Source organism: Megascapheus bottae, chromosome 28 (genome assembly GCF_031878675.1).
Source record: "Megascapheus bottae isolate mThoBot1 chromosome 28, mThoBot2.hap1, whole genome shotgun sequence".
Lineage (NCBI taxonomy): Eukaryota > Metazoa > Chordata > Mammalia > Rodentia > Geomyidae > Megascapheus > Megascapheus bottae.
Window position 1 is genome coordinate 9,594,226 of NC_143536.1, and position 14,008 is coordinate 9,608,233.

General features: G+C 47.2%; 1 protein-coding gene across 2 annotated transcripts in view; it reads left to right on the forward strand.

The window, feature by feature from the left end:
- Coro1c (coronin 1C) overlaps positions 1-14,008 on the forward strand; it is a 69,192-nt gene that overhangs the window by 47,771 nt on the left and 7,413 nt on the right. For both annotated transcript variants that reach the window (XM_090320330.1, XM_090320331.1), the window contains exons 4-6: positions 9,634-9,763; positions 11,648-11,829; positions 12,690-12,809. In XM_090320330.1, coding sequence (XP_090176456.1) covers positions 9,634-9,763; positions 11,648-11,829; positions 12,690-12,809 — 432 coding nt within the window. The remainder of the gene's footprint in view (positions 1-9,633; positions 9,764-11,647; positions 11,830-12,689; positions 12,810-14,008) is intronic.

The following is a 14,008-nucleotide window of genomic DNA, read 5'->3' on the forward strand; positions in this document are numbered from 1 at the left end:
TCTAGGCCAAACTCCCAGCCCCAAAGTAATTTTTAACACAGAGTTTTGTTCTGTGTTCTGAACTTGAGCCTTATAATAGGATTATTGGTTTGAATCCTTTTTCAGTCCTTGCCCAAAAATACATTGAAGACCCCTGAACAAGATGGAGAATGCTAATTCCCATGAGGAGGTAGAGAGTTTGCAGTGTCATGCTATTTTGATTTTCCCTTTTCTTGTCTGTGAAACTAGCTTTCATTGTTTGGAAGGCTTTATTAATTGCAGTTATTTTACATAAACAAATTCCTGAACTGTGTTATCTAAACACAGTTGAACTGTGGCTCAAGTGGTAGAGTACTAGCTAGTGTTGAGCAGAAAAAGAGCTTAGGCAGTATAAACCCCATGACTGATTAAAAAAAAGAGAGAGTAAAAACAGAAATTGAGTGATTTCCTAGACAGTGAACATGGTGAAACTGTGTCTGTGTTAAGACCTAGAACTTCCACAGTCTCCTCCCATTACTGCCTGCCTCTCCTCCCAATCCCATCCTCCCCTCCTGATGTCAGAATAACAGACTTCTATTTTATTGGTGCCCTTGCCTTTCTTTATGATGTTAGTCACACAAGCAGGCATATCTAAACACTGTGACTTTGCCTTGACAGGTTGGCTTTTAAGACTATGGATTTCTCTCATTCTTTTTTTTTTCCCTCCTTCTACGCTATTGGCTGAAGAATTATGATGCCCTTTGACCTGTTAAGCTGTCTGGATTTTGCCCTTTGCTCCTTTGTTCACATGCTACTTCATCCGGATCCCTGTTCAGTTCCTTAGGCAAGGCTTACTGGAGTTACCTTTTTCCTTGGGGAGGCACACGGTGTATGCTTTTTTTTCTTGTTTGATTTGTGCAAGTGTGGGTGCTGACTGCCTCCACCTAGTAAATCATTAAAGGGCTGCAAAGTGACCAAGCTATTATCTATTCCTTTCTTTTTGTTTTATTTTGTCATTTATTTTGTGCTGGTCCTGGGGCTTAAATTCAGGGTCTTAAGTGCTATCCTGAGCTTGTTTTGCTCAAGGCTAGTCCTCTGCTACTTGAGCCATAGATTCACTTTAAGCTTTTTGGTGGTTAATTGGAGATAAGAAACTCAAGGACTTGCCTGGCTGGCTTTGAACTGTAATTCTTAGATCTTGGAGTCACCAGCACCTGGCTAGTTTCTAGTTTTCATGTGGTAAAATTTTATCAGGTGATAGTACCTCTTCCTGATACTTTCAGCCATGGGTCTTGAACTCCGAGCCTGGGCACTGTTCTAGGCTCTTTTTCTCAAGGCTAGTGCTCTGTCACTTTGAGCCACAACAATACTTCCGGTTTTCTGGTGATTAATTGGAAATATAGAGTCTCATGAACTTTCCTGTCCCCCAGATGGTTTTATACCATGACCCTCAGATCTCAGCTTCCTGAATAGTTAGGTTTACAGGCATGAGGCACCCTTGCTTCCTGATTCTTTAGTGACCCAGTGTCATGTCTCACATAGGAAAGAGGAATAAACACTCATTTTCATTTACCCAGTTTGCATGGGAATGACTCGGCTCTTTATTATCCTCAGAAGGTGATCGGTCAGGGTTATTTTAATTCCTTTCATTTCACTTTGATGTCAGAGATTTGAATATATAGGGTTTCAATTTGTTATATCCATTAAAGCTCAATTTGTCCTATCTTTGCTAATGAGAATGTTTTCAAGATTCTGAGGTCATTTGCAATGACCCCATGATTTCATTGGTGTTTTACAGCTTCCTTGTCTGAAACATTAAGGTATTTCAGGCTTACGGTGGACATCTCTGCCCAGACCTTGCAGATGGTGTTTCTACATGTTGGCCTGGGTGTTAGGGAGTGTCAAGGTTATAACATAGCGATCATTTTTTAAATGACTGAGTAAAGGAGCTAGAGAGCGGAATATATGTTTAAAGATACAAGGCCTTGTGTTATTTTAATATCTAGTTCGCTTCAGGCCTGCATTTGCTACTGTCTGTTTTCCTTTTAATTTGAGAATACTGGTTTCAAGATGCATTACACTACTTGGTTGTATGGTCATTGCTTTATCATATTATGTACAGCATACATAATACGATGAGCTCACAGTGCAAATGTAAATACCACCCTTAATCAGATTCCTGAAAATTGTGTCTATTGTTTTTTTTATCTTGTTTATTTTTGCCAGTCCTGGGGCTTGAACTCAAGGCCTGACACTGTTCCTGAGCTTCTTTTGCTCAAGGCTAGTGCTCTATCACTTGAGCTACAGCGTCACTTCTGGCTTTTTTCTATTTATGTGGTACTAAGGAATGGAACCCAGGGTTTCATTCATGCTGGGCAAGCACTCTACCACTAAGCCATATTTCTAACCCCGAAACATGTGTGTGTGTGTGTGTGTGTGTGTGTGTGTGTGTCAGTGTCACAGGGCTTGAACTCAGCCTGGGCACTGTCCCTGAGCTCTCAGCTCAAGCTATCGTTCTACCCCTGGGCATGGTGGGCTTTGTCCCTAAGCTCTTCAGCTCAAGGCCACTGCCCTACCCTTCAGTCAAGCCCCACTTCCCATTTTCTAGAGGTTGATTAGAGATAAGAGTCTCTGGTCCTTTTGTGCCTGGGCTGGCTTTGAACCTTGATCCTCAGATCTCAGCCTCCTGAGTAGCTAGGATTACAGGTGCGAGCCACCGTTCCTGGCTTGAAAATTGTTTTTAAAAAGTCAAAAAAACCCTCTGTACATAACCTTTACAATGAAGAAGGAGGAGGAGGAGGAGAAGAAGAAGAAGAAGAAGAAGAAGAAGAAGAAGAAGAAGAAGAAGAAGAAGAAGAAGAGGAGGAGGAGGAGGAGGAGGAGGAGGAAGAGGAGGAGGAGGAGGAAGAGGAGGAGGAGGAGGAAGAGGAAGAAGAAACAACTTAGGGCTGGAGGTGTGGGTCGAGAAATAGAGCACCTGCCTGGCAAGTAAAATTCCTGAGTTCAAATCCCAGTACTGCAGAGGAAGCAAGGAAAATCCCAAAACTTCATTCATTAGAGGGAAGAGAATTGATGCCACCATCACTGCTTCTCTTGCTTCATCTCTACTCTGTCTTTACGGCCCCAGCTGAAGCAGTTGGGTAGCTATTGGCAGATGAAGGCCTGGTAAACTGGTGGCTTGCTGCTTTCAGCTGGATGTAAAGAATATCGCTGTGCTGCTACAAGCCAGGAGTGAGGCCTCTTGACAGAGGGGAGGGGTGCTGTGGGGCTGGATGGCCTCCTAGTCACTGGGACAACTCCTAGGCCTCTGCTTACGTAGGGGCAGGCTTTTGTTTCCACTCCTTCCCAACACCTTGGCCTTCTTTCCTTTCAGCTCATACTGTAAAACTTCCTATTAACCCTTCCTTGAAAGATAGGAACAGAAGGGATGCTGTGATCCCCCAGTTTTTCGGTTTGTACAGATTGTGTCTGGGCTACTTACCAGTGAGGGTTTGACCTTGGGGGCAGAGATCAGTGTTGGTATTTGATTTGTGGTCCTTTGGGAGATGGTGTGATTTGCTCTGCCTTGTGGGGGCCACGAGGCAGCAGGCCTGGCGTTCCTGGGGGCTGTAGGCTATGCTGCACTATTGTGCAGTGGCTCCCAAGTCTGCACACCTGTGTGTGTGTCCTAAGAGCTCTCTTTCAGTTTCCCTCTGCAATCCTTCCCTTTGTTTTTCAACGAATGGCTTTTGGAGGTGGTAACTCTTTATGGCTGGAGCCCGAGTGCCAAGCCCAGTAGCGAGTTCATGGTGGGTCATTAAAATAGGAAAGCGGGGCCTGGAAACATTTGGTGTGTGATTTACATTTGATGGCTTGAAAAATAAAACCATCAAACTCACTGAACTTTACTACTCAGGAAGCCCCAGTCTGCGAGTTCCTCCTCTCTGCCGCCCCTTTTCTTCACATACTTTTCGCGTGGGAAATGGAGGCCATGAGGCATCGGTTCCGAGCATGTGCATGATCTTGTTTTTTTCCAGAACCTCAGTGGGTTTTCTGTGATTGATTCACTTTTTCATCTGGAAGCCCTTGGGACTGATTGTGTTTTTGTCCTTTCTTTTAAAACAAAACAAAACATCGCCATAGTAATATGTTGTCCAAATGGAACATTTCAGGAGCACACAGCCCTGGTTTCTGTAAGTGGGCGGGGCAGCAACTGTGGGGCCAGGATGCCTGCTGTGGGTTCCCTGCACATGGGTATTTGCTGTTAGAGATCCAGCCTGGAGAGCAGAGACTGACTGTCCCCGCCACGCTGATTGGCCTAAATGCATTCAGTGTCTTGCGTGCAAATTAGTCTTAAGCAACTTGTTTGAAGATAAGACACATTGGAAGAAGCCCTGATGTCTACTGGACAGGGGCAGATGGGACAGGACGGTGATACTAAGGCAAGAAGAGCGGTCATGAGACATGGCAGACAAACTTCAGTTAGCCATGCCAAGCTTTCTGGGTATGATTGCATTTCATCTTTCCAGCAGCACACAGCAAGATAGGGGCACACCCCATGCCACAGCCGAGGAGACAAAGGCCTGGAGAGTAGCAGCTTTGTCTGAGGTCACGCAGCCCAGAAGGAGCGTGTGTACAAGCTTGGCTTTCTAGCCCCAAAGCCGGAGCTTCTTCCTACCTCTGCTGTTTCCCATTAGTGCTGGGCTGGGCAAAACGTTCCAGTGTGGCTCACCCTCCTCTGTGCTGTCACACGAGGAAACTGAGGCTCCCAGAAGGGAGATTCTGCCTCGGGCGGACACGGACAGTCTGCCAGCTCTCCAGGGCCAGAGTACCAGATCACATGCGGGACTGGCAGGATACCGAGGAACACTCCTGCCCTTCGTTGCCCTGGACACATTGCAGGAGGCAAAGCTGCAGTCCCTCCTGGCAGGCATCACCAGGAAGGGTAGAAAGCCATGAACTGCCGGGCTGTGAGGAGGGCCCGTGCCAGCCAGGGGACGTGGTGCTTAGCCTGGAAAGCCCCACAGCTTCCCCCATAGTACACTGTTCCTAGCAGGCCAGAGTTCACAGACCTTCCCTGCCACTTCCCCACCCCTGCTGACCTCTGCCCAGCCTCAGAGTCACCTTCTCGACTTCCGTGTCTTTCTCTGATGGCCTCTGCCATCCTCTTCAAGGCTTTTTAAAAAATTTTTTTGGTCTGTCAATCGGGGGACTTGGACTCTGGGCCTGGGCGTTGTCTCTGAGCTCTTCAGCTTGAGGCTACCTCCCTTCCCCTTGAGCCACAACACCACTTCCAGTTTTCTGGCAGTTAATTGGAGATAAGAGTCTCATGGACTTCAATACTTTAGTGCCCAGGCTGGCTTTAAACCATGATCCTCAGATCTCAGCCTCCTGAGTTGCTAGGATTATAGGCGTAAGCCACCATGCCCAGCTGGGGCATTGTTCTAATGCCACCCCTATTTCTTAGAAAACTGTTCATCTGTGCTGTTATTTTGAATTGCTTCCTTTTTTTCTTTCACCCAATGCTTCATTCTCAGAGGCACCTTCCCTGGGTTGGCTGGCAAGGGAGCTGGTGGCACTGCATTTTCATTGAGTACCTGGCAGAAGCTGGCACAGCACTAGTTACCCTGGGTGCTTTCCTTGGGAATAGTATGAGGAGGAGCCTTGGCTATTGGTGGTTAGCTGATGTCTGGCTGGCCTTGGCCATGATCTTAAATGTGTCTCTAAATAGTTGTGCAGCCACCAAACAAGTTATTGCCGGTCCCATGGTAGAGATGACACTCAGGGTTGTGGCTGGTATGTGCAGAGTGAGGATTTGCAGTCGCTCCCTCGAGCCCGGGTTAAACACTGCTCTAGACTTAGTCTGCATCTTGAGAGCACTGTTGGCGTGCCAGGCTCTGTTTTGTGGGTTTAACAGTTCTGTTAAAGCCCAAGGATGCTTCATCTGTGTTTGCCCTGGATCACCACAGTGTAAATAGTCCCGGCAGGATTTGAACCAGGGGTCACCTAGCTCTAGAGCCCACCTTTTAACTATCTATAGCCCATCACATGTTGTCTTTGATTTTCAGTCTTCCAGAAGTCTCTGCTTCAAGAACTTCTCTAGCTCAGGCCTCTGTGTCCTCACCTGGGACAGGATCTGCTCCAGGATGTGTTGCATGCATGCAACACAAGCAGTGTTGCATGCATGACCAAGCAGTGGAGAGCACAGCACCGGGCCTCCTCACTGTGGAAGTTATTCTGTGTCTTGCTCCATAATTAACATGTTCCTTCAGTTCAAACAAGAGATGGCTGAAGGGGAGACTAGAGAAAGAGGGGAGGCGAAGTCTCATTACAAACTCAGCTTGTGCCTCATAGTTAAGGGTGAAAATGCCCATTACATATAACCAAACCATGGCTTCATCCTCTCTAAGAGTTTAGAAATCTGGCATTGCCAAGTCAGGCAGGCAGAGGTTTTGCAGCCTGGTATGAACCCAGTCAGTCTGTGGTCATAGTGCCCTCTGGAGGTGGCAGATGGTATCACCACACTTCCTGTTATAGGCATGGGTCAGAGTTCTCTTGCAAAATGCATTTCCTGTTGAGTCACTAAAGTCCCATTTCATAACTGTTTTTCTGCTTACTTCATGCTTTGATCAAATTAGTAGCCATTGTTTTGTGCATGTGTGTTCACAATTTTAGTTCTGCTTTGTATTCAGATAGCCAAGTGCAGTGTGGGGCTGTCTTTGCTAATCATAAACCTTTAAATTAAAACAGGGCACACTGGGATGAAAGCAGACATGTCGTGCTGGAGGGAAGCCATTGCCTACACCCTTCCAGGGGAGAGGGGAACAGTTTCCGGTCCCCTGCTCAACAGGGGCTGTGGGGTGGTGGGGTAGGGAGGAAAGGCTGGAAGGTTGTTACCTCTGGCAGGTAGATTGGGGATGGGACAGGGTCAATCAAGTGACCACCAGGCTTGAATGAATCAGGATTTTTCCCCCCTTTACTTTTTTTTCCCCCTTCTCCTCTCAGACTTTAGTGTCTGGGCTGGCTTTGGACTGTGATCTTCAGATCTCAACCTCCTGAGTAGCTAGAATTACAGGCATGAGTCATTGGCACTCGACTCCCCTCACTCTTTTTTTGTTTTTGTAGTTATTGTCGGGATAGTGTATAGAGAGGTTACAGTTGCATTCATCAGGTAACACATTGATACCCACTATCATGTTTATAACTCAGCCTGTCCTAGAACTCAAGATCTTCCTGCTCCAACCTCCCTAGTGGTAGTGTGTAGCACCAGCTATATTTTCTCTCTCCCTCCCCACCCCCCCTCTCGTAGGAAACAGAACTAAGCAGAACCTTTAGCACTCATCTAATCCAGAACTCTCCCCTCTACTAAGCAATTGAAAACAGACACTGCTTTGTCTCCTGAAAAGTTCCCACAAAGGAAAATGCTGTTTTTCACTTGTTCCACAGATGAACTTTTTACTAGCAAGTGCTAATTTTTTTTGGGGGGGGGGTGGGGGTCAGCTTTGGGGTTTGAATTCTGGGCCTGGGCACTGTCCCTGAACTCTTCAGCTGAAAGCAACCTCTCTACTACTTTGAGACACAGCATCACATCTGGTTTTTGGTGGTTAATTGGAGATAAGAGTCTCACAGACTTTTGTGCCTGGGCTGTCATAACATGATCCTCAAATCTCAGCTTCCTGAGTAGCTAGGATTACAGGCATGAGCCATCAGCACTTAGCTTTGCCTGCTTTTTGACTATTTGTACATCTTGTTGAGATGTCTAATTAGTTTCCTGCCTTCCCTTTTCCTCCTCCTGTCCCTCCTCACTCCCTCCTCCTTCCCTTTCACTGGAGTTTGAAATCAGGACCATTCACAATTGCTTTGCTTGTTTGACTTGCTCTCTGTTATTTGAACCATGCCTCTAGGCCAGCATTTTCATGGTTATTTTAGACATGGGTTCTCATTAACTTTTCTGCCCATGCTGGCTTTGAGCTATGACCCTTTGTTCTCAGCCTTCTGAGTAACTAGGATCACAGGAGTACACCACCAGCATTCTTTGCCCACTTTTAGTTGGGCTATTTATCCTTTTGAGTTCATTATTTATGCAAGATTTTTTGGGGGGGATCACTCAGAGGGCTTTAACTTGGGACCTGGGGGCTGTCCCTGAACAATTTTGCCCAAGGCTAGTGCTCTACCTCTTGAGCCACAGCTCTATTTCCAGTTTTCTGGCAGCTCACTAGAGATAAGAGGCTCACAAACTTTCCTGCTGGGGCTGGCTTTGAACTAGGATTCTTAGATCTCAACTTCCTGAGTAGCTGGGACTACAAGTATGTGCGACTGGCACTCGGCAAGAATGTTTGTTTCTTTTAGGACTATTGGGGCCTGAACTTTGGGCCCCCGACTTGAGCCATACCTTTAGCCCTTTTAGTTCTGGTTGTTTCTGAGATAAGGTTTCACGTTTATTCCCAGGCTTTCCAGAACCTCAGTCCTCTTAGTTACACTTTTGTGTAGCAGGGATGAGCAGCACATCCCTGCATATGATGTTTGAGATGGAGTCTTTTGAGTTTCCATTTTAGGGTGGCCTAGAACCACCGTCTTCCCAGTCTTCTACAGTACTCAGCTACTATTGCTTTTGAAACAGGGTGTTGCTATGTAGCCTAGACCAGGCTTGAACTTGAGATCTTTCTAACCCATTCTCGTAAGTGTTGGACTTACAGGTGCAGATCACCACGCCCAGGACAAGTGTGTTTTAAATGAAGTCCAGTTGTCTGGATTTGTCTTTGTTGATGTTTTTTGGGGGGGGGGGTGGGGGGCGGGGGTTGTGAGACTTGAACTCGGCCTGGGCGCCGTCCCTGAGCTCTTCAGCTCAAGGCTACCACCATTCCCTTGAGCCCAGCCCCACTTTCTGTTTTCTGAAGGTTAACTGGAGATAAGAGTCTCAAGAGCTTTTGTGCCCCAGCTGTCTTTGAACCTTGATCCTCAGATCTCAGCCTCCTGAGTAGCTAGGATTACAGGCTTGAGCCACTGTGCCCAGCTGTTGATATTTTCTATAATGTATGTTTATAAATATTTTCATTTCTAAACATAAAATCATAGAAAATTGTTTTGGAAAGTACCCTATTCCCTTAAGAACTAGATTGCTCAGAGAAGAGGCGGGTTGAGTGTGAGATCACTTGCGTGCACGCGCGCGTGTGTGCGTGTGTGTGTGTGTGTGCGCGTGTGTGCGCGTGTGTGTGTGCGCGTGTGTGCGCGCGTGTGTGTGCGCGTGTGTGTGCGTGTGCGTTCGTGTGTGTGTGTGTGTGTGTGTGTGTGTGTGTATGTGTGTGTTGTGGAGGATTGGCACCCAGCATCTCACATTTCTCACTGATCTTTCCTGTTCCCAACCTTAGCTAAGAGTTTTTGTCCCAGTGCTGCTTCTCATGAGTGCTGTGCATGTTATTCTTCCTAACTGTAGAATTTAAAATAAAATCCCAAGAAATACTAAATGAAAGAGGAGAGGTGATATTTTTGTGGGCCTGTTACGATTCTGACTTTTCGTATGCTACATGTTGAGACAATTCACCGTCATTCACAGTGAATGTGAAGTGCCTTTTATTCAAGCACAGCATCAGTGTGTGTTCTGAGCCTGGAGCGCAGGGCTTCAAGGGGAGTGGTTGTGGTAAAGGTGAGGATAGGTGATCGATTTCCTGTGGCTCCTCAGCCTTTCTTTCCCAACAGGTGTGGCAGATCCCAGAAAATGGACTTACCCTTTCCCTGACGGAACCTGTGGTGATTTTGGAAGGCCACTCAAAGAGGGTTGGCATCGTAGCCTGGCATCCGACAGCCCGCAACGTTCTTCTTAGTGCAGGTAGGGGCTGGCAGTACTTCCATGCCTTGCGTTGGCCTCTTGAAGCCCTTTGTGTGGAAGGGAGCGACTGGTGCCTTGTGCGCATGTGCTGTGGTCTCAAAGCTAAGTCTTCGCGAAGCTCGGTGAGCTACCCTTACAGCAGTTACCTGACACCCCAAGGGGATTGGGACCCCCAGTGTGAAATGTTTTTCCCACCTGGTCCTGATATTCTAGAAGACGGTTTTATCTGGGTATGCCTCAGTTTTATTTAACAGTCCCCTTTGGGAATTTTCACTGTCAAAATGAATACTTGCAGACCCTTGTGACTGTCTCCTCATGAGCTCTCTGGCTTCTCACTATAGCATGTGGGGTTTTTGGGGGGTTTTTTGTTTTTGTTTTTTGCTCAGGGCCTGAGCACTGTCCTTGGACTTTCTCAAGGTTAGAGCTCTACCACTTGAGCCTTAGTACCACTTCCAGCTTTTTTTCTATGTATGTGGTACCGAGAAATTGAACCTGGGTCTTTGTGCATGCTAGGCAAGCACTCTACCACTAGGCCAAATTCCCGGCCCCCATTCTTGGGACTTTTTTAATGATGTGCTGAGAACCTCAGTCTGATAGGAAAGAAACTCCCAAAGGCAGAATTCCATCATGGAAATTTCCTGCTGACGATCTTATCAAGGCCAATATAAGGTGCCATCAGGAAACTGCCCCTCCCATTTACAATTGACTGCAATATTCTATTTGTGTGTATAAGGCGGGGGGGGGGGGTTAGGGAGCGGGGAGTGTCAGTTGTAGGGCTTAAACTCAGGGCCTGGACACTGTGCTGAGCTCTTTTACTCAGGGTGGACACTGTATCACTTTGAGCCACACCACTACATCTGAATTTCTTGTGGTTAATTGGGGATAAGGGTCTTATGGGGGCTTTCCTGCCCGGGCTGGCCTTGAACTGCAATCCTCAGATCTTAGCCTCCTGCGTAGCAGCTAGGATTACAGGTGTGAGTCACTGGCGCCCAGCTGTGTATTCTTAAGACTGTGTTTTCCGTGCCGTGGCTGTGGATGGCCATGACGGACAAAGCTGAGGAAGGTCCCCTCTGCATCCTAGAATTTGGCTCCCACTTTTTTATACTGTTGTGCTGGGTTTTTCTTCAATCTCCTACTCCTCACTTTAGATAAACAAGTGCTATGGTTTATTTGTCTAAAGCCACTTACAAAATGGCTTTATTGGCAAAAATTCACTTTATTCGCAAAAAAAAAAAAATCACTTCTAATTTTGCCTCTTCCTGAACTAGTGTTCCGTGAAGGCCTCGGGCAGACTGGTAATAGGACGGCAGGGTGGAGTTGATGGCCCAGAAGGGCCATGAGCCTCTCTGGGTGTCTGTTTCTGAATGCACAGGCTACTTCCTCATGGATTGCACTTGTCATGAGATCAGGCCATTCTTGGCCTTCTTTTCTCCCCCCTGACAGGATAAAGATCTGTCATTTCCCCTCCTCTGTTGTCATATGTCATGGCATTGCTCATGTCAAAAGCCTGCCATCTAAAGTTCCTTCGGGAAAACAGAAGAACTGGGTTCTGTGCTTTTTTTTACTAGGAAAAGAAATTTGAAAGAACTTGGGGCCCCTAGCCCAGTTAGCCACCAGAAAGCACAATTCTGTTTTGATATAGATTTTTTTTAAACTTTGTTTTGTTTTGGGTGATTGATTGGTTGTTCCACAGGAAGCCAAACTTAACAGGGTGTAGTTTTCTTTTACAGTCGGATTTCTTTTATGTAACTCTTTTGCCTTTGTCACGTTGGTCCTCAGCACCTGTCTCCCTATGCATCTGCTTTGTCCTGGTGGCACTCACCGTTTCTCCGTTTGTTGTTTGGGTGTTTCTAATCTCCAAGGGGCTTGGTTTGCTCGTTGCAGGCTGCGACAATGCTATTATCATCTGGAATGTGGGGACGGGGGAAGCCCTAATCAACCTGGACGATATGCACTCAGACATGATCTACAATGTGAGCTGGAACCGGAATGGCAGTCTCATCTGCACCGCTTCCAAAGACAAGAAAGTGAGAGTCATCGACCCCAGGAAACAGGAGGTTGTTGCTGTGAGTACTGTAGGGCCACCCCAGGGCATGCGTCACATCAGTCATGCTCAGTCCCCCTCTCCAGTGGCCACAGTGCTGGCCAGTGGGCCTTGCTGAACACAAGTCTTCTCCAGGCTACTGGCTTTCCCCTGTCACTTTTTTTTTTTTTCCACTTCTACTCTGCTCGCTCAGATGGTCGTCATGTTGATGAAGCATCAGTTTTGATCTGTTCACTGACACCCTTAAGAATTTACAAGTTTGATCCAGCTAAGCTGGACTGCATTCCTGGTCTTGTTGATCCTTGACTTGATTCCTCATTCTGTCTCCAAGAGCATTGTCTTGGTAGCTTACAGAGCTGCATGGGGTTCTCTATTCAGAAGGCCTCAGAAAGTCATCTCCTGACAAAAGATGGACAGCGGTCTTTAGTCAGAGTTCTATCCCAGCATGCTTCACTTCCACCACCCTCTGGGGCCTTCCTGAGATGCGTTGTTTGGCAGTGGAACTTCTGGAGAGAGGGTTGGGCCTATAGACCATTGGTACTTGCCTGGCTTACTGAAAAAGGAGTTTAGGAAAGAGGGCTGTGTGAGCTGTGATTGGGGTGAAATTGAGGACTATTTTGAATCCAGAGAAACACCCACTTGGCAGAGCCTCGGGTCCCCTGTGTCTGAGTGCGTGGAGCAGGGTCCGAGCTGCATCCTGGTGCTCTCGCTTGCTGCTGTCACTGTTGCCTCACGGGGCAGGGCTAGTTAGCACTGAGGTCTCACCTAGAAGAGCACAAATGTATCTAGGTGAGGTGAGGTGAAACTGGGTCTCATGCACTTCCCCCTTGCAGTCTGGGTGTGTGAGATATGATTGGCCTCTTCTCTCCTTCTCTCTCCCAGGAGAAGGAGAAAGCACACGAAGGAGCCAGACCCATGAGAGCCATCTTCCTGGCTGACGGCAATGTCTTCACCACCGGCTTCAGCCGCATGAGCGAGCGGCAGCTGGCGCTCTGGAACCCGGTAGGCCTCCTCCCAGCCCTCGGCTCCACTCCTTCCCTCTGCTCCAGGCAGGGCTCTGGGCTGGGAACTGGGTTCTAGGCTTCTTAACTGTTGTCAAGTGGCCTTCCTCCCTGGAGACTTATTGGCAACTGTATGCACAAGATGCATTCTTGGTGTTCCCCAGCAGCATGTATCAACCGTACTTTAGAAAAGGATCCCGTATTTTAGGTGTGGGAATGAAGCTCCACACTTAGTTGTATTTCATAGTGAATGATCAATTAGACATCTAACTAAAGAGCTGTGGTTGGTGACCGGGACAAGCAGAAGCAGAGAGCTCCTGGGTGGTATGTGAGCATAAATGACAGAGAAGGAGCTCATCATTCCTGCTGCCACCCTCTGGACTAACTGGGAAGTTCTGGAAGATGGGATGGCTTTTATTTTATTTTTGTTGATTGTGGGACTTAAACTCCGGCCTGGGCACTGTCCCTGAGCTCTTCAGCTCAAGGCCAGTACTCTATCTCTTTGAGCCACGGCGCCACTTCAGGTTTTCTGGTGGTTACTTGGAGATCAGAGTCTCATGGACTTTGGTGCCCAGGCTGGCGTTGAACTGAGATCCTCAGATCTCAGCCTCCTGAGTAGCTAGGATTACAGGTGTGAGCCACTGGTGCCCGGTGGGATGACTTTTTATGTTCTTCGTGTCTTTTTATTTCTTACAAATATTGGTTAATTTATTTTTATTGTGCTAGTACCAAGGCATGAAGTCAGGGCCTGGGGTACTGTCCCTTAGCTTTTTCAAACTTAGGTCTGGTGCTTTACCATTTAGCTGCAGTTCTATTTCTGGCCTTTTGTAGTTAATTGGAGATAAGAATATTACAGACTGGGCCGGGAGTTTGGCCTAGTGGTTAAAGTGCTTGCCTAGCATGCATGAAGACCCGGGTTCGATTCCTCGGTACCACATACATAGAAAAAAGCCGGAAGTGGTGCTGAGGCTCAAGTGGTAGAGCTCTAGCCTTGAGAAAGTCCAAGGACAGTGCTCAGGCCCTGAGCTCAAGCCCAGGACTGGCAAAAAAAAAAAAAAAAAAAGAATATTACAGACCTTCCTGCTCAGGTTAGCTTTGCTCCTTGACCCTTAGATCTCAGCCTCCTAAAAAGCTTGGATTACAGGCATGAGCCACTGGGCTTCTGGCTAGTTATTTCCTTTTGATTTCTTACCTTCTTAA